The sequence below is a fragment of the Numida meleagris genome, chromosome 11 (assembly GCF_002078875.1).
Source record: "Numida meleagris isolate 19003 breed g44 Domestic line chromosome 11, NumMel1.0, whole genome shotgun sequence".
Lineage (NCBI taxonomy): Eukaryota > Metazoa > Chordata > Aves > Galliformes > Numididae > Numida > Numida meleagris.
In genome coordinates this window covers 13544484-13565867 of record NC_034419.1, presented here as the reverse complement: position 1 = coordinate 13565867, position 21384 = coordinate 13544484, and the positions used below count along the sequence as shown (strand labels likewise).

At 41.0% G+C, this 21384-nt stretch overlaps 1 protein-coding gene across 3 annotated transcripts in view; it reads right to left on the bottom strand.

Moving 5' to 3' along the window:
- The window catches only part of ATXN7 (ataxin 7), a 66237-nt gene that overhangs the window by 22018 nt on the left and 22835 nt on the right, over nt 1–21384 (bottom strand). For 2 of the 3 annotated variants that reach the window (XM_021409983.1, XM_021409982.1), the window contains one exon: nt 14189–14293. The exons of the other annotated variant lie outside the window; for it this stretch is intronic. In XM_021409983.1, coding sequence (XP_021265658.1) covers nt 14189–14293 — 105 coding nt within the window. The remainder of the gene's footprint in view (nt 1–14188; nt 14294–21384) is intronic. 3 annotated transcript variants of the gene reach the window in all.

Here is a 21384-nt window from a genome sequence, read left to right as displayed (position 1 = left end):
CGCTGGCGGCGGCCCAGCGGGGCGGGGAGGTGGAGCCGGCGGCGATCGAAGATGGCCATCGCGGCGGGGCCGGAGGTTAAGCCGCTCTCCCATTTGCACAGCGAGCGGGCAGGCCGGCAGCGGCCCCAGCAGGCGCCCGGAGCTCCGGGCTGCGGCCTCCTGTGCTGCGGGGCCGCCCACTGCAGGCTGGGCTGCTTTTTTTTTTTTTTTCTTGCTGTTGCTGTTTGCTGGGGTGTCTCTTAAGTAATTACGAGAGGAAAAAAAAGAGGAGAGGAGTTGGAGAAAAAAAATAAAAAAGGGGGGGGGGAAGGGAGGAAAAAAGAAAAATGGGGAAAAAAGCACAGGAAAAAAAGGGGGGGGGCAGGAAGATAAAAAATGGGGGAGAGTAAAGGAGGAAAGAAAAGGGGCAAAAGGGAGGAAACTAAAGGGGAAAAATGAAGGGAAAAGGGGAGGAGAAATGAAGGGAAAGTGGAAAGGAATTAAGAGAAAAGGGGGGGAAGAAAATAAGAAAAAAGTAAAAGAAAAAAAAGCATAGTGTACTTGATGACAAAAAGAAAAATAGGAAGAAAAAGCACGTGGCTTCTGCTCTTGTTTAAAATGCCCATCATCTTAAGCTGAAGCTCCTGGCCTTTCTTATCAAACGGCATTCAAATACATTTCTAAAGTCAAACAATCACTTTTCCACTAAAATAAAGTTTGCCAAGAGGAAAGGCACGTGTGCGCTTGTGCAAATACACTTGTGGATCAGTGCATTACTTCCTCTTGACGAACAACAGCCAAACAGACGCAGGAAGCATCATTTCAGGAAGGCTGGTTTGCCTTTTTGCTTTTCGTTTTTAAAAAGATGTACAAATCCCCAGAGACTCCTCCTCCAATTAACAAGCTCGGAAAGAAATACTACATCCTCAAACCCGTTTCTGGAACGCCAGCTTTCCCGCATCTCTGCGGGCAGGCACACAGCAATCAGTTCCTCTTTCTCCGAGCTCCTCCAGCAGCTGACAGCTCCAGCACCTATCCCCTTCATTAAAGGCAACTCAGCCATACACACATTTCCCTGCATTGCACAGTTTTTAAAAGCCATCTTTTTCCAGTGCCAAAATCAGTAGCAGCCGTGCATGCTTTTGGAGGCTTTGTTGCTGTTGTATGCTATTCTGCTTGACACCTATCATTAAAACTGGGTAAGACTCCAACAGATTTCAGCGGCTCACAAAACTCTTGACTTTAAACTACCGTGTGGAGAGCCAGCACTGATGTGTTTGTTTTCTTACCAACTACAATTTTCCTTCCTTAGTCTTTGATTTGGTCTATTCTCATTTTAGGACCGAGAGGGTAAGTAACTTATTTTGTTTCTTGTTCCACAAATAAACTGACTGAGATCGGGCAATTCAATTCCAGCCTGGAACAATATAGTAAGTTGTCTTCCTTCTGAGTGAGAGCGAGGACAAAGAGTCCAATCAGTAGGAACCCAGCAGCTGGGTGTCAGAGCCGGGGCTGGAATGGAAGCGAGAGGCATGACGGCACATTCACATGGCGAGCAAGCAAGCGGCCGGCTGACGGCACATGGCTGCTGGGAATGCACTGGGTTTTATGCCATGCAAAGGTTGAGTTGAGTTGACATCTACGCTGTAACGCAGCATTTGTTTTTTATTTGCTGTTTTCTAATGAACAAGGGCTTCTGAGTAACTTCAGCCAGCACTTAGGGGATTTCACCTTGAAACGGATGGACATGCCGCAGTTAAATGGAGAGTCTGAACGGGCATTCTGATAAGTTAAAAAGTAATTTGACTTCATAAAGGTAACCTGTTATACACGGCACGGGCATGTCGAAATTATTCAGGGTGGGAGGTGGGGAGAGGCAGCCTTGCTGTGCCGTGCTGTAGAGCCTGACTTCCAGGGCTTGGCTGATGAGAAAGCAGCCAGCAGAAGGACAATTGCAATAGTGTCAACCACTGCAAAGGAATAAAGTTTGCTTCCTGTGTCTCAGGATAACAGAGCAGCATCAGTGCCCTCCTTTCAACATTTACTCACTAAACACACGAACATGTGATGATATTTATATCGTGTGTGTTGCTGTCTCTAAGCACACACACATCCAGCATGGAAATGGCATGCCTATGTCCTATTAAACTGAGAGGCAAAAAAAAAAAGAAAAAAAAAAAGCAATGAACACAAAACACAACACACAACCTGAAGCTGTGTACGCACTGGGCAGGAGGTGTTGCAATGGGAGGGTGAGTGATGGCAAAACACCCAGCACAAAGCCACAGACTAGCTTTCATTACCTCCACTGCACACGAAACAGCTCGTTTATCCTCTCTAGAAATTCAGCAATCTCAGGCACCAATTTCACAACACTTGAAGCCGGCTGGTGCAAAGCAGCAGTGCCGCAGCAAGGAGCGTTCCTGCCCTCTCCCCCAATCCTGACTGCTCCGCTCGGACCTTCACACCATCTGCTCCCTCCCTAACAAAGACAAAACCATCAGCTCAGAGACCTGACAGCCTCCCGAACTGCACGCCTCATTGTGCCAAAGCCTGCAATTAGCAGAGCGACCAGCAGCAAGTACTAAGTGCCTCGATCACAGGGAAAGGGCTGGGGGCCGAAGCAACTCCTCAACAACTGGCAATGACAAAGAGCTGTGTTGTGAGCTGTGATAATGGTCATTTTGCCCAGATCCTGAAAGTTCTGAGGAATATCTAAGATTCAAACTTGCAAGGAATTTCATCTGATTGATATCAACACTGCATAAAGCGGGCTTGCTTACACTGCAGCCTGCTTAGGTTTACATTTAGTACCCTCTAAAATGATTTTGTTGTAAATATTTTGCTTCAAAGAGATTGTTTGGTTACGGGTTACTATTATTATTCTTCCTGGAAGGAAGGGAATGACAGGCCTCAAGCCAACACCGAACTTCTTACAGCTGATCCATTGAGAACTCCATTGTGGTTACTTAGAAAACCCACTTTGCTGCTATGGGGGAAGCACTGAAAGAACCCCAGCATTTGCTGCAACACCATGAAACCAACCTTATTGCACACAGCAGTAGGATTATATAAAAAGTAGTGCTTCTGCTGTGTCTCTTTTTTTTTTTTTACCCCCCCCCAAAGATGGAAAGAAGCACTCTGAAGCATCACTATGAATGAAACTCCAGTCCTCCAGAACCATGGGGCAATTGATTTTGAAATCGGTGGATTTTTATCTGGAGCAGATTTATGTGGAAAACAGGTAGGATAGAAGAAATTTTGGTAGTGGACAGATCCCAAGTGACACAATCTGTCATTCTGTGACAACTGGCATGGAAGCATCAACCCCTGCAATGTTATGTACACATATAGGTCTATAACATTTCTGTAGCCATTGAAGCCATCACAGGTATTTTCAGAAGCTGAATGATGGATAGCCTGTGACCCACACGTTTAGCTTTGGTCAATGAGTACATGGCACTATGGAAGGGGACAGAACACTATGGTTTAAAACTTTATAGGCCAGGAGAGGACCAACATGATACATTTCCAGGAACATATATAGTTATCGTAGAATCACAGAATCACCAACACTGGTTATGTGTGGCTTGTCATAGACTGAAAGCCAAAGCGAAACTGAAGAGAATGAGGACTAGCGAGTCCAGTGCCAACAATGAGAAGGGCCAGAGTGGGACTGTAAGGCTTCCCTCTGTGATCTAGAAACGTGAAAGGAATGGAAAACAATTACTTCACTAAGCTCATCTTACTACAGTTGACAGTTGTAAGAACATCAACATGCTTAGCCTACCAACTCAAACAAAGACTTCAGCCATGTAGTAACAAAGCAGATAGAGCCAATTTTCCTCTCAGCAAGGAGACAAGCCATGAATTCCAGGTGAATATCTACAGACACCAATGAACAGCTTTTAAACCCGTCAACATATACCATACAAAACTGCTGATCAGCTCAAACTCAGCTCTGTAAATAAATCCACTAACATCTGAAAGCTTCAGACTCCGAGGTGCAAGAGCACAAGGAAAGCATTACATCCTACCTCACAGAATGAGCTGCAACATTCTGCAGAAGCTAGGGCTTCTGACTGCCAGATAGACAAACAGGTTCTTGGCAGCCTGCAGGGTCACACAGAGGAGACGGCACAATACAACTTCTGCCTGGAGGAGGAACAAAAGCCTATGGGGTACAAACGTTAAAAGATTATCTGGCTACAAGGGAAGACTACCTTTGGAAAGCTACTATGTATAGAATTTTGAGTTAAAGATTTTCTGACAATCTTGCCAAACAGTCAGAAAAACTCAGTTATGTAGAAACTGCTTTAACTCTCCAGGAGCCTTGTCTAATTGCATCTTTTAGAAACCAGTGTGAAGAGTGAGAGTTTCATACCAACATGGGCGACTCGTTATTTGTGGAACAGAGAACAGAAAGGAGGACAAGAGTCTCTTGATGATAGTTCTTCTTTCTCTAATACAACCCGGAGAAACTAGTTTGAATGTAATTGCAACCTTTGTGGCCAGCAGCTCTCTCAGACACTGCAGAACAGGCAAGTTTATTAGGACGTGTGTATTAAAAGACACAGGGTAAAAACCTTGATTTCTTATACAAGCACTACTGCATATTTTTCCTTCATCAGTAACAGATAACAGGGTTTTTAAGTATTCTGGTTGTTACTGCCTGAAACATCCAATAAATACAATGTAGTCAACAATAGTAACACAGACTAATGTCAAATTTCATAACATATCTATTTCCTGTCTTTTAAAAAGATAGCTGCAATTGTTTCCAAGCGTCACATTGTTACAGAGCTCTTCCAGAGCTGGGTACTACAAGAGCTAGTCCAGGACTGCTATTGAAAAGCAGCTTCAACCTTTGGTACAGCTGGACACAACAAAGCATTTAGGAATCTGAATAGACTTCAAGATCATTTACATTACTTGGACACAACTATTTAGTGTTAAACTTTACTAAACTTGATGAGAAGCTTAGAATTGGCATTAACTGTACTTTTTTGAAAGTGAATGTCAGCCTGCAGTTTATATGACTACTTTTTAAAAACTCACTGTGATTACAGATGGCTATTCATCAATTAACATTTAGAGCTTTCACTGTATACGAAGTGATACACACTCCCTCTTCTGGTAATCTCTTAAAACAACTAGTTTCTAGACTTAGTGTATCAAATGTTAGATTTAAAATGTATCACGTTGCCTGGGGAAAAAAAAAATAAAAAAAAATCAAAGGTATCATGTCCATAGCTGGAAGTTATTTAAAAAGTCAAACACAACCAACTGTTGATGGAAAATAAGTAAATAAATAACAATTGAAAGTTACTTGACGTAATGCCTAAGTGAAAGCTATTTAAGTAAAAGCAGCCTGTGTTACACTGTGCCTGTGCCCAAAACCAAATTGCTATTGATTTCTTTTAAATTAGTAGGAACTACATTGTCTTAAGTTTTCCCAGAAGTGTGACCTGTATGTTCACATCTGATGACAATTTTTGTGCCCTGCAGCTATGGGTGAGACTAGGGCTTTCAGAATACCCCCTACACTTCCTGAGGCAGCAGGTGAAGTTCCTCCAAAACACTGCCTTTACGTGGGTTCAGCAGGGATACCTTCCCTCCATCTAGTACATTGCCTTGTTTTCTCTCCACTTTTGGAACTGGCACACATTCCTCTTCCTGCTCTACTGCAAAAGCTGTGAGAAAGCCACACGCATCCTATGCACTTCTTACTCTCCTCTCTAAACATGATTATTTTGAGAATTTTTAAGTACACTAAAGAAAAATCAGCAAAAAAAAAAAAAAGTAAAATAATTGTAAAAGAAAATGATGATGACATAGAAGTAAGTGCACATAAATGCATTTATCCACCTCCTTTCTCGATGGTCAGTACCTTGCAAAGCTGGGAGGAGTGTCCCAATCAAAAACTATTGTTTTTTTCCCAAAACATGCTGACTTTACACAAATCGTACTCAAACACATTGCTGCCAAAATATTAAGAGAGGGAAATGCTACTGAAAAAGCTTCTGGTTTTTGGTTTTTTTTTTTTTTTTTTTTTTGTCTTATTAAATCTCTCCTTTCTTCTCCCACTCCCCCCCAAATACAGAGTAATAAAGGCAATAATCTACCTTCTTCATTCTCCCTTCTGTGAGGTCATTTTCTCCTGCTTTCCTTATTTAGCTTCCTCCTTATTGTCCTCATCTATTTCTTTTCCACATGTTTTACTTCACTTCTTTGTTTTACATTTCCCTTTTTAGCTATTCCCCTGTGTTCTCTCTTTCCCCTCCTCTCCTTCTTGGACACGCACCCAGACTGCAAACCACTTACTTCTGGCTGCCCTGCAAACTCTGCCAAAGCCTCCAGCCTCCTGCCTGTGCGAGCTGGGCTCTGCCATCCTGTCCCTTCCACCCCTGCAGGTGCTGCACAGCTCCCAGCCATCCTGCAGCATCACAGCTGGGAGCTGTAGTACCTCGGCCAAAAGTTAACCCAACTGAAGGGTACTACTGAGATTTCCTATCTCCCATTCATAGATGCACATGCAGAGGAAAAGGGGCTATGTGCAAATCCTTCCCCTTCCAAATGTGGTATTTGTTCAAGAGACGGTTGGTAGGTTGAGAGGGTGCAACTTGTGCCACTTGAAACTATGTGCTGCCATGAGAAAAAGGAACTGTTTTCTTCATGACAGTTCAATACTCAACATCGTTTTACAAGCTTCCTAGAATACTTCTCCCTGGAATTATAGTGGCGTTCATCTGAGGCCTGCAGTTCTTGGAATAATCTTCTCACTGCATGAGAACACATACTTCTCCCTCAAAACAAATGCAGAAGTCCTTATAAATATTTAATTGATTTACACGAGGTGAGCTCCCCAACAGCATGTTCACATCTCGATGGCTATGACACAGTCTCAAGTCCCCTCCATGACAGCAGAAATCCTGCTGCCTCTTTTAACAACCGATCCAGCCTCCTTCCAGCTCCCTAGCTCTTAAACAGGTTGCAGCTTCATTCTGCTGCGCTCCGTTTAGGGCTCTCTGCCAAAGGCTGTGTGCCCATGGCCTGCCCTCGCAATGCATGCCACCTCCTCTGGCGGAGCTCCAGCTCAAAGGAGTGGCTTAGGCATTAGAAAGAGCCCTTTTAGTTAGAAGGAAGCCTTCCAAGGATGTGGAGCATGGAAACCGATGCAGAATCGCCTTCGCTGCATCTGCTGAAAACCTGAAATAATTCTGAGAGCTGCACTGTGCTCCAAGCACCGAATGCATTTTCAATGCTGAAACCTTACATTGACTTTCAGATGAGTTAACTCTCTCCTTTTGGATCTCTTTTAATGGTAAAGCTGACAACTATTCCCCCTGGCTTCTTCCAAAGTGAAACTGTAGACAATTATACTCAGCAGCTCCTTGTATCAGAACGACTTGCTTTCTTCAGATCGTACTCAAATCTACTATCAATCCACTAACTTTCTGCCTCTTGCTGAACAAGTATTTCTGTAAGCTACAGTGGCTATGGCACTACTTCCTCTTTTCCCACAAAGATAAATATCATTGTTTTCTTTCTTTCTACTTGTTCTCCCCGTGTGGATGTCTACCTTGAGAAGGGAGCAGTCTGCCCCAGTCTTTGAATACTTCGCAAGGGGATGATTATAAAGGAACAGGGTTTTCACATAATGTTCATATAATGGTCTATGTTAGCCTTATTTTAAAACACTTTAACTTCAGCAGAATGGAATAAAAAGATATTCCCTATCCAGCAAGCAATAAAACACAAGGATTTCTGCATGTAGGCCTGCTGCTAGGGCAGAACAGCATGAAATTTGATTCCTGTTAACCAAAGGTAAGAAAAGCCAAAAGCACACCAGAGCGTTTTTAAGTTCATATTATTTCAGCACACGTGGTGCTGTAGGTAGCACAACATGGGTACACCCTAAGTGGTACGCCAAACACCTTTACATCCGAAGCTGAACATCACAATTTCTGTTTATTGATACTTATTATTGCCTTACGCCTTCAGCCAGAGCTTGACAGATCCATGTACCCACAAAGAAAAAAAAAAGGAAGTTCTACTATACTAGAAAACCGCCATCGACTTCTTAAACAGACTCCCTGCATTTCCATGTAATAAACAAAGACCACAGCCATTACGCTTACAAAAATAGCTTTCTGCACATGAACTGCCTGCGTAACCACAGCACACAATTTCATTACTCCTTAAGTCCTGCATGGCAGAACTGTTTCAGACTTTAAGTCCCAATGCACACAAGCTATAGGCTTTGGGGTGCACATTTCAAACCCCAAATGTAATAACAGAGTTTCTTTCCAGGTGGTAGCAGTTTCTTATTTAACGATGCATTATTTTTAAATAAGTCAATAATCAGTTGAAATAGTTTTCTGAAATGAATCCTGTGCTGACCTCTGAGCCCATTCCTTTCTGGGAATATGCCAAGATGATTCTTGAAAAAGTTACAGAATTTCACATATCTCTGCCAAGAAGAAATTCAACTAGTTGCTGCTGGATCCAGAGACTGGAACGGAGATCCAACTGCTGGAGCACAGACTGCGTGAACTACTGCAAGACGACTCCGTGTTTAAACAGAAGTTGCTGAAGCTGCCAATGATAATTTGTTAAATCATATACATTAACTCAGGCTATAATATGCCAAATGCCACCTGTGCATGTTTGGCAACACGCTTGGCAGATTTCTCCAGCACATCTGTGACACACCAGATAATATTCAAGTTTTATCTTGGTTATTAGACTACTACAGAAGATTACTGATACCCAAGAAAATTCCTGTGATTTATATAAAATATTTTTGTACTGTTTTAGAAGGCACTAGCGAACACTGGACACTTCATTACCAAAACAAATTACTTGCTGCCAAAAGCTTGCAAGCCGTAATGAAAACTTATCCCTCCAAAACACAGATGAGCTCATGCAATCTCCTACAAGAAAAAAAAAAAATTAAACAAAACCCACCAAACAAAACCCCCACTTCAGGTCCAATGGCTTTGGAACAAGATTCAGTACATTCCTTTCTCTTCATATCTGCCTCAAATGCTGCCTTGCACAGACACTTTATCTTTGACTTCGTAATACTTGCTAAACACTCTAAACAAAAAACATCTGCAGAACTTAAAAAAAAAACTTTTAAAATATTAAATACTGATGTCAGATTTCCAGAACAATTAGTTGCTGCCAAACATAAGATAACACAAAAATGGTAGGACAAATTTATATTCAATTCACAAAGTGTCAAAAGAAACCAAGAACATTACACTGCTTCCAACCCTCTATGATTCGGTGATAATACCTGAATTACTCATGATATAATATCCAAAATGCAAGAGCATGTTATCAGAGATAGTTAACGGATCACCCATCCCAATTAAAATCACAATGACTATTACTTGTACTCTCTGAATGCAGGCACTTAACACCAAAAGCAAACAAATAAATAAAAAAACCCAACAGAACACCACTATGACCAGCCACACGTTCACACGTGAACGTCTTTCTCTGCGGCCAGCATCCGCCCTCCTTGGCCTCTAGAGGTTGCGTATAAGATTGTGTGATAATCTTCATTTCATCTTCATAGCCTCCTAGAAAGCTCAAGTGTGCGAATCTGTAATACTGTTCCTTTCCTGAATCCTACACTTTAAATGCACCCCGGGCAGAAAAACGGATGCTTGGGTATTTCCCCTTGGTTCACAGAGCAGCAGAAAGCAAAGCTCCGAGCAGCTGCTCACCTTAGTTACCGCATGCCAAACCCTATGGAAGCTAATCAAAACACGGCACATACCTCTATAATGACTCAACAACCCGACACACTGTAATGGTCTCTTTCCAATACTTACTGTATTAATGGTTTCCACAATCACTGCGTGACTCACAGATGCTATCAGTTAGTTTTACAGGTAGCATTCCTAATGCTTTCATATCTACTGCTAGGAGTTATAAACCCATTCGGTATTTACGGAAACAAGGCAATCTGCTAGAAAAAAAGAAAAAAAACTAGGAAAAAAAAATAGAAGGAAGAAAATCCACATCTCTAAACTGATGCCCCTTTCACACTAGTGAGCTATCTCCTCTTCAAGAGTCACCACAAAGCAGCTCAGGTGGGGAAGAGCAGCAGTTCTGTCCAGACAGGAGGCTGATCACCACCGGGAGATGCAATAACCGTGTGAATGGCTGAAATACCAGCAAAAGGTCCCATGGCCCCAGATGCACCGCACTTCAGAGCTGCCATGAACTACCTGAGACAACTGCAGCTATGGCTTCCGCAAAGAGCAACTTTCTGCTGTAGTGCAGCAAGCATCTCTCTTTATATACCGTGTTTTTTAATGGGAAAAAGAAGAAGCAAATAAAGGGAACATTTTCAATCCTAACACAGGCTAGCTGCCAAGGAGATATTCCTGACAAGGGTGATGGTTAGCAATTTGACAGACAAAATCATTTTTACTGTAAGAATTAAAATAGTAAGAGAGGAAACTGTGCAGAACTCAAGAAACACACCCAATATTAACAGATAAGGACGAGTGTATGCCACACAGACGCTGGAGAGGCTGCACATGATCATGATCAATCAGACTGTTCAGCTGCAACTGGAGAAAAATACTGTGTTTTCTCAGAAGAGGTCACCGCAATATGAGATCTCAGGTGCTTCACTCATAGGACTGAGTGCCCGCGTGTCACAGCTTTTTCAGACCTTCACCACTGATTGATGTCGGCTCTGAGGAAGATGCTGATGCCACAAAAACGCAACCATTCCAAAAGAAGCAGCAAGAATGCTGGCAATAAAGTGCTTAAATCATCTGTTCATCTGTTCAGTCCTGAAGGCGAAGCAGCTGAGGTGTGACAGAAGGAAGATTTGTTCTGAAAAGCAAGCCAGCCCCTGGGCTGCCCCATGCCAAGAGGGAGAAGCCATTGGAACAGACTGAAATCAGCTGCTGGGCACAGGCTGGGGGAAATCTAGATCAAAGTGCTTTAAAAAAAATAATAAATCAGATTACTTCCCAAAAATGTCAACAGGTTTTGACCCCTGCCATATATATGGTGTTACATATACACTAAAACGTCACAGAATTTTACAAGTCAATGATGGTATATCTATACCAATAGTACTAGCAGTACTACCAATAGTACCAATATGCTAGAGTTGTTAGAAGTGCAATACATACTCCAAATACATGGCTAGATTGCTTCCAAATGTAAAATTTAATTTTGAATTAGTATCTCTTCTAGTCACATAAAAAGCCATGAAATGTAAAAGTATGTTTTATAAAAAAAATCAATAAAATATTTTACTAAAAAAGTAAAATATTCTGATGAATAACATTACGTTCAAATTCTTCCTGAATACATGGGAGAAAAAACACCTATCATATGTCCTGCAATGCACTTTCAGCCTACCTAAGTAGCTGATCACAAATATGCTTTAGAAGAAATTAATTAGCTCATTAGGCTTAGTTGATAGCTTGTTTACCCTTCCTTTGACAAAAGTGACATTTTAAAAGGGCACATTCTACTTCAGAAAACAAAATCCCATGTGACACATTTTAAAGAACTCCAAGTACAAGCAACACATACCACCATAAGTTGAGGAATACTTTAAGAGATCGCTATTTCTCCGGTAACAATTGAAAACAACTGTAAAAGACTAAGACCATTACAAAAAAGGGACAGCTTCATGGATGCTCTTTAATTTTTGAGTGTATTAAAGTAATCACTCCTTTTTAAACCCCCAAAATAAAGGCATGAAGAAAAGACCCAATTCACGGAAAACTGACTGAGACAAATTCAAACTTTTTTATTTTCTTAGCCTACTTTTTGTTTAAGAGGAACCATATGAGGACTTCAGCTATTTCCTTCTCCAAGTACACAGAGTGAGGAGCACACCACTGAAGTAATCAGTCATCTCTCCTATTTATCACCTTTCACATTCAATTTGCTAAAACAAGGGACAACCACACAAGGATCTTGAGACTGTTAAAAATAGGAGACAAGACTGCTAGCTTGATGCGGAATCATAAAGTCAGCCCTCTTACCTTTCTGAGACTATTAGTTTGGCAAACTAAGGTCTTTTAATAATTTACACCCCACCCAAGCCTGTTTTTCTCATCAGACTGGCTCCTCCCATTTCCTCTGCAAGCTGCAGCACTTGTTTAGCATCTTCATTGTTCAGAATACGTTTAAGAAATACTAAGAAAAGCCTTGTCATTTCCATCCCTTTCTTCTACATTTCTCTCAGAGAACCAATCTAACATTTATAGGCTTACACTCCTACAACATCTACAGAACAAGAACACTGCATTAGTTTTTCTTCTTTAATCTTTAAAAAATATTTTCCATACCTACATTTTTTAATTCCCTCTTCACTCTGTTTCTTTCAAATCACAAACACTGCTTAGAGGAGAGTTTAAATTAACAACCTTAGAATAAACTAGACTTCTCAGAATGAGTTCAACATTGATACAAGCAACATTACAAAACCCAATATTTCCACGTCCATGGTCAAGAAGCAACACTGTGCCTCTTTGGTTCCTGAAACCTATTTTCCATCTGCCCACAGGCTGTCATGCTGACAACTACAACGCTGGCCCCTCCAGTATGGATCCCCACTAACAAGAAAGTAGCTGGGGGTTACCAATTCATTACAGAACATCAGTCCAAACCGTGTGCAGAGGCCAACAGCTCTCCTCCATCACTACCAACCTGAGCCAGCTCTGCATTCCTGGCCCTGAGGCAGAAGATTCACGATGCCAACACTCAGAACTGGGTACCTTCCAGTCCTCCCCCATAAACTTATTTTTAACTGGCAGAATCCATTTAATATGATATTTTAGAAGGACTTATTGGACATCCCAAACTGATACTTAGTGACAGGTGAGGAATCACACTGGCAAGGGTTGGAATTCCTCTCAACTGATACAAAGGCTTACAGCAACCGGAGTACGAGAAGCATGCTACTCCCTTCAGCTCTTCTGGCTGCCTACTGTCCTGGAGATGTAAGCTGGGTTTGCTTTTTATTTTGTTACTAATGCTATCTGCAGATGAACAAGCAAACTACTAAGAATGATGTCATAACACCTATCAGATTCTTCACTGAGCCATTCTGTGCAATGCAACTGCAGAAATCCAGCAGCAAGGCTTGGGATGTATTCTGTATGGCATTCAAACACAAAAACCAAGTGAGAAAGGACAAGAAGCGCACTCTCTGCATTGCACAGGAAGACCATTTCCCAGTCTCTAGGAAGCAGCAGGAGCAAACGTGCCTTTTCTTGCTGGAGGATTTAAGATGCAAGGAAAGCTGTGCTTGCTCTCAGGTCTGGAAGAAGCTCCCCACACATATCCAACATTTTCTATCCTTTCAAGCAGCAAAGCAAACAGCCATATACTGGGCTAGAAAAAAGGAATACATACAAACAGACAGACACAGGGAGGAAGGAGTAGTTCAGATGTTTATTTTTTTTTCTAATCGAGTGCTAACACATCTCCTCAGTTTCTCAAGACACAAACAGCTGAACACCAAACACCTCCTATTTAAGTATTGACACAAAAATGCTTGATATCATTTTCTAGTCTCAAGGTAAGTATGGGAAAGAAGGTCTGCCTGTCTCTCTCAGCTATGTTTTGTAGGAAGCAAAAGAACACTTGAACTTGCAGAGCACTCTGTATTTTCTCAGTCCTCTATAAATGTTGGCTAGCACCAGCCAAGGTAACAAGAGCTTCCTAGCACAGTTTATACACAAAACCATCGGACCATTAAAATAAATACAGACTGACACTACTGAAAATAAATAAGCTCGCTGCTCCTTTGGAAGCATATTATGTTTTATAGCAGAATTTGTAAGTTTAGCTTTTGGCTACGTTCACAGTTCACACTGCAATGGAACCTCGTGTAAAATAATCAGTGTAAATACACATGGAGAAATGACACATACAAACACACTGCACATGCTGTCTGTGAAATACGCTATATATGTCATTTCAAAACCGAACTGCACGTGTGCAGTGTTTCAGGAAGGCATTAAAAATTAAAAGGAACAAGATCTTCACGTAACTGCATTGTTATGTATATAAAATGATTAAACACAGGTTATGTTCTTTGACATTATTTATAATTTAATGTTCCATGTACCATCAATTTTTAAAAAATTGCCAGGCTTAATCCTGATTTAACCTCACCCTTAATTATTAAAAATAGTTAAGCACTTACCATAATGTGATTGAAATGCCTGTGGTTTTACGACCTGATTACAGTGGTTACACATCACCAAATAGAAATCATCATGAGCCGGGCAAAGACCAAATATTGGCATATCTAAAAACAAAAAGACAAAATGGCATATCTCTCAGCTGCTTACAATGATTGAAAAACAGTTTAATTACAGAGCCATGACACTAGTGCTGAATCATAATTTCAATACATGTGTATAAAATCTGAAAATGAGAAAAAAGAGCACACAATGCAACGGATACTTCAGTGCTGGAGCACTACAAAAGCAAAAGTCTTCCTACAAAGATAAATGTAAAATAAGCAATTATTTGTAGAAAACATCTATGAGAAAATCTGATTTAGGACTGACCATCTTATACCAGATGCGAGAATGCAATAGAAGACTGACTTCAAATGACAGACACAACATAAGAGGGGATATTTTACGTATTCTGAAACAGGTTGGGATTTTATTCCAATTTCATTAAACGAGTTCTAAAATGAAGTTTACCGAAACGTTTTAAACCATTTTAGACGCACAGTCGTTTAGCAGGTAGTATTACATGCCTAATGGTTTTACTCGTTTAGCAGTGCATTATAGTTGAGCCATCTGCTGCCAGAGATCTGTGTAACTGCTACATAAGAAAGAAATAGAGAGATAACAGTATGTCAGAGCATGTGTGGATTTGGGAGATAACATACATACTTGCAGACTTTTACTAATAAAATTAGTCGCCCCGACGTTGTTTTTAAGAATACAGTTTCTTAAGAGTACAGTTTAACGTTTCAAACCCAACTGAAAGGTTTATTACACTGATATAACTAAAAATGTTATTCACTAGAAGACAAAAAAGAGGAAACTGCACACATAATAGCGTATTCATTCATCACTGCCAAAGAGCATGGCTAAAGGATTTACAGCACTGTTTAAAGGATTAAGACTGATGTAAGGAAACTTATTTTATTCTACGAATACTCCAGTGATAGATTTATATGTTAACAGTAAATGAGAAATTAAGGAAGTTACATTTATTTATCTCCGCGCTAGAACCGATCCTGGAGTTTTGTGTTCAAGCTATTCATGTGCCTCAATGTGTTTTTTTTTGTTTGTTTGTTTGTTTTTAACTGGACACCACATTTAACTAGGAAGACATTTTTGCTCATGAACGGAACAACGGTCGTGGACTAAACGGAGTCAGCTGCATTTTGAGAACGCTGGTGACATAATCCACAGCAAACAAGGGCCGCAGCGCTGCCATCCCCGCCGCCTCCACGCTGCTCCTCGCAGACAAAAGAACGCATCCACACTGAGCAGCCTCCAGAGCGAAGGGCTCCTGCGTAATAAGGGTTTTCCTCCAAAAATGTCATGAAATAAGGTGTACCTCCCAGGCTTTCAAAAACGCTATTAGCGCCATACAGAAACCGAATACGATACCTGTAAGAGCAGCTGCAGCCAGATTGTGCCTTTGGACCCAAATACAGCGACCGCGGACATCTCAAGTGGCTGTGACAGGTCACAGCAATGCTCATCTCAATCGCAGGCACTTCTCAGCAACAGCGGTTATGTTACAAAACAATTATACGCTGACCTGCGCTTCATTAACTACTGAGTCTCACTTTTAAAAAGATTTTACTTCTATGATATTTTTTGAAAAGAAAAATGTTTCGAGACCTCCGGCGCATCTAATGTGCCGTTAACTAGGCAAAATCCTGTAAATAAACCCTGGCTGAAAGTCAGATAGGAATTATATGTTTCTACTTTTCAGTGTCTACTTTACATGATTTAACTTTAAGCTGGTTAAGGAAAAGAAATAACAATAAATATTTATATTACATATAAATGTATAAACGTAACGGTCATTGGTTAACGCCCCATGCAGGAGCTCCTTGGGTAGGTCTGCATGAAATAGTTTCCACAAATAGTCCACGGTCACTTCCATCTGACTACTAATACACCGTGATGAATGGGACAATAACAGTGTACACTGCCTGCTATTTACATTGTTAATAGCACACTGACAGGCTACTACTGTATAATGCCTAACGATCTGTAAACCCACACCCTGTAACCTGTTCTCAGAACCAAACCTTTTCTGACAACACCGAATTCACGGACTTTACACCGGCCTGCACAAAAGGCAGGGGGAAACCACCCCTCAAAGACGAGAAAAATATTGCCTGCTTCTGTGTGTCCTGCAAGATAAAGCACTCCTTGGCATTAGTCACGGTCACTCAATTCAAGTAGCACCTTATGAATATTTGCTGGAAATAGGGAGCTGTAATTTTACACTACAAGTGAAACAAATCAGCAGAAGTCGACATAAACACAAGTGCTTTCCTGTTTCAGTTTCGGGATCCCAAGAAATTGTTATAATTAAGGAGTAGCCCTCTATACCGGGAAGCACTTCTTTACAATTTGAAAATCAAAGTTCCAAGTGTCAGAAAGCAATGCCAAAGCACTATTAAACACACAAACTCACAAAACCCATCCGAGGAGTAAACACAGTTGACACAGAAAAAAGGATTTGCTGCACACACCAAACGCAACTGTGATTTCAAAGGAAGTCACGCACCAGACTGCAGCCAGATCACACAAAGAACTTCTGCCCCCTGGTACATTACAGCCACTGATACAGAGCATCCCCTACATGTGGCTGGTGAGGGAGTACTGAGAGGCTGGAGTCCTAAATGCAAATCCTTTGTTTTCTCCTACGTGATAAAATTAACTTTTAGCTTTTAATTATCAAAGCATTTAAAATAAATTGATGCAATAAAATCCTTTTGTTGGTGTAACCTGTAGGGCTCCAAACACAACCGGCACGGGACGATGCTGAGAGCTGCACAGACACAAGACAGCCCGCAGGGTAACAGAGCGGGTGCCAGCAGGCAACAAGCAGCACCAGCACTCCCCAGAGACCAGAAGATCAGCTTCACAATGGCTCTGACTTCAGAGACTGCGATTCCATCTAGATCAGTGAAGAAGACAGAAGCTCTTTTCCAAGAGCTCAGACCTGAAACCACATTGCCCAATGCAGGAGCCTGTCTTAGGCACGTAAACTCCCACGCTTTTCATACGCTTCGTGTCATTCGAGTCAGCAGAGCAAGAGGAGGTTTCAGGGAGCTCTGATTTCTGTTCCTGCGTCCCAACGGGGCATACACCAATGTGAAACTGTTATGAGAATGACATAAAATATGCTGTGCAAATACTAGAGAATACACAGAATACTTCAACTAAATGTATGTAACAAAGCGAAGGAGATGGATGCTCAAGTTCTCTGCTCCCCCCACGGCTCCTTATCGCAGTTCAGAAGTCTTGCCGTTGATCTTCCACTGTCTAATACTTTACACCTATTTCACTTAATGACATGCAAATTCTCTATTTAAAAGTCTAATGAAGTTTACAGTATAACACCGGTATCATTTCAAACGCTCCATTCCTCTGAGTTTAAAGATGACTTCTGCAATACTTAGCTGTGGATGTAAAGCCCGTGCCTCTCATGGAAGAGCCTAGCAACCGTGATTCATATGTTCCTCTTTCAGAGCTGGGCTGATTTAACTCTCTCCATCTGGGAATGTTTTTCAAGGTCAAACTAGAAATTTAAACCAAGACCTCAAACTTTCAATTTATTTTTCATAATCATGGTATTTATATGGTGGCAACATACAGATACTGTCATAGCAGCTGCTAGTTACATTAATTCTATTAACATCATGAAGAAAAATGACTTCGTTTACCTCCACGTTAAACCTCTGAAGACTGTAACCTCCAGAATTCATTTCTTTCAAATGTAACCCAGCTCCACTTTTAAAAGAAGTAAATTCCAATGATATATTCCTGTACACTTCCCCAAGAACAGTACAAGCACGTGCCACAGATACTTCTGAGATCTGAACTGCATTACTTGCTGACTATGTAATAAGGAAAATGCTTTTCACGTGGAAAAGGCCAATTCAGCATATTTCTAATAAAAAAGGAAAGACAACAATAGCATAGGACCTGACATTCCCTACCACCATGTAACGAGGGACATGTCTGCTCTGAGCTGCCATTTCCTCTTCCAGTAAGACATGCAGAAGCAGGAGTCAGCAGGTAACTTCTTGGTGCTTTCAGTATTCCCCTCTGGGACAGTCACACTCATGGTCACTAAAAGTGTCTCTATACTTTCAGTTCTGCTACTGAATGCCACAGACAACAGAATAAAACAGGCTGCAAACACGCAGTGAGATAACAGGTTGTCAGTTTGCATTTATTGAGTCGTTAGAATTGGTGAATGCAGTGACTAGCACAGCTCTACTGCATATTCTTTTATTGTTTTTTCTTTCCTTTACCTCCCAAATTTACCCAGTTTCCTATAAGTCTTGTTCCTTTGTAGTCTGGGACTGTTGTGCCGTGCATCTATCCTGGCGTCTAATAAGACAACATCCTTTCTAGAATTATCACAAAACATCAGAGAAAGGTGAGGTTAAAACCTTAAGAGGAAGGCAGTACAGGCAGCCCAAGTCCCGGCTGTTCTCAGAGACCAGATGCCAGTTTCCTATTTTGCAGAAGTCTGCTCACCACAGTCAAGAAAACAAGGAGTGAAAAATGAAACAGAGGAAGAGAAACCAAAAGCAGTGAAGACAGAAACGAAAGGGCAGAGAATAAACTCTATTAGAGAAATGGTCGAAGAACAGAAAGCTCAATGGAAAAACAAGAGTGACTAGAAACCATAAAAGTACAGCATAAGTATTTTCCAGAATGAAAACTACTAACATTCAGTTCTTCCCATCCCCAGCATGAACATCTGCTTAGTAATGCGACTTTTCAGAAGTCTGGGTCTGATTTATCACAAGTACATATGTACTGCTTCCGATGTAGCACATCTTGACAGTGGACATTTCCCATGTTGATGCTCAAGGGGAACAGCAGAACCTTTTGACTGCAAAGACCTCCACAGCACAGCACAACATGCTCCAACCCAGTTATACTTCCAAAATGTTTTTAATCAGCTACAGTTAATATTAGATGCATCCCCATTAAAACGCACTGTGCTTGATTACTAACTCTGCACTCATAGCAAGTGTAACTTCCTACTATCTTTACAACTCCCCAACCACAGAATTTGCTTTCTTTGTACTGGGGCCCGAGCCAAATCCACCCTGAGTAAATGTACTAACTCTCCCCAAACCACTAGGGTTTCCAGTAAGATGTCAGGAAATTGTTTCAGAGCTATAGTGTACAGAAATGGCAAATATATCCCATTATTTTGAAATGTTGCCAAATCTGAGTTATTTGAACTACTGACTTCATGGACAAAAACTTTTAAGTTCAAATAGTGTACGCAAAAGCTATCTAGAGTACAATTATTCCATGCTTGTTGTGTTTTCTCTTCTTGTTAGAATAGAATCAGTCCTGAACATGCCATAGTGAAAATGATGTTAGCACATCTTGTTTTAACAGTAGATCTTCTCTAAAGGCTTTTATTAGAGCTTTTCTGTAGGTTAATGCAATCCTTCACTAATGTCTGAAAGAATGTCAAAAAGGGAAGAAAAAATAATAGCGAAATCATTTTTTGGCAGGGAGATTCAGGCACAGGCGCAGCACCCTGACACTAGTTGTCATCTTGAAGGAAGAAAGTTATGGTGTCACCTCCCTTAATTTTCTTATGACTCCATTGCTACATTCTCATCTACCAGCAATAAAATATTTCTATTGTTTTATTCTTTACAGGAGAACAAGAATGTCGTATTAATACCTGAAAGCAAACAAAACTTCCCAAATGACTACTTTGAAAAGCTTGTGACTTGAGGAATGAGGCACGAGGAGGGAGAAGGCAGGCAACCAGCTCAGCATTTAGGATCACATCAATCAGGCAGGGCTGAACGAGGCCGAGCTCGGTTAAAACCAGACCAACAGCCTGTAGTCTGTCCCAAGAGCCAAAATTCTGCCAAAAAGTCCTCACATCAGGAGTCCAGCAGGTTCTGTTGGTGGCATCAGTTGTCAATAAGTATTTTCAGGTACAAATTGGATACTGGATGTAAAGCTGCTGGGCTGCGAGCTTTCTGCTCCAACGGCACTACAAGAGATCACCCTCCTGCCTAGATGCACCCACAAATCAACTGCAGTGGTGCAGGGAGCTGTCTTAACTAAAGCTCCCATCAATTCACAGGTCATATAGCCCCCTTATTTTAACTGATATGAAAGTAAAAACAAAAAAAAAAAACCCATGATCTAAGTTAGCATCTCAAAATACACCTTCCCTGAACACATTTAATTTTCCACAACTCCAATATTATTTTCCAAACAATATTTTTCCAAATTGTTTCTAGAAACGGACCATACTGCTTATCAATCCCAAACATGCATCCTTTTCTATACTTATCACTGTTAAAATGAAATTTAACCACTGGTAATTTTTTTACGTGCCAGATAATAATTAAAAAAGAGTATTCCTAAGGAGATAGCATGAACAAAACAAATACAGTGGCATAATATTCAGAGTGTTTAGTGACCACAAAGCTTAAAATACAAGAAGGGATTCTAGTAGAACCTGCATGTTTGGGGTTTTTTTGCAGAATTCCAAGTAATATACTCTAATCGAACAGAAATATTTCATGAACTACGTGTGCAGGTACAACAAATTTGTGCTTGCGAAGAATATATGCATAATCAAACAAACTTAGAACTATCGCATTTACAGAAACACCTTTAAAAGCAAAACCATGCCCTGCACAATGCATACACATGCTGCCTCAGATACAAAAGAATGTTTTAACACAAAACAAGGCTCAACAGACATTCCCACTCTACACCCCCAAAGCTAAAAGCCAAAAGACACTCAAGCTGTTTCACCTAAGCTCAAAGGGAAGCATTGCTACCACAGTACTTTCTGCAGGGTTACCTGTCTTTGAAATTCACTGCCAACTGTGCCCTGTACATTCTTAAGTAGCTTACATTTTTTGCACACACAGCTTTTAAAGCGCAGCTATTTGAGGAGACATTTGACAGACATCGCTCTTCTTGGGCTCTGAGCACGAGTGTATGAACTTTGTTTCGCCACGCAGTTACTGATTGATAGGATGAAGGAAGGAACAGCTGAAGCCTTGATTAAATGTTTTTATTGCATTTACCACTTTGGCAAATGTAGCAATCACATATAATTTTATTAAAGTCCTAAGAATACCCAAACCTCAAAGTTTTGGCTCAGAGAAGTGAT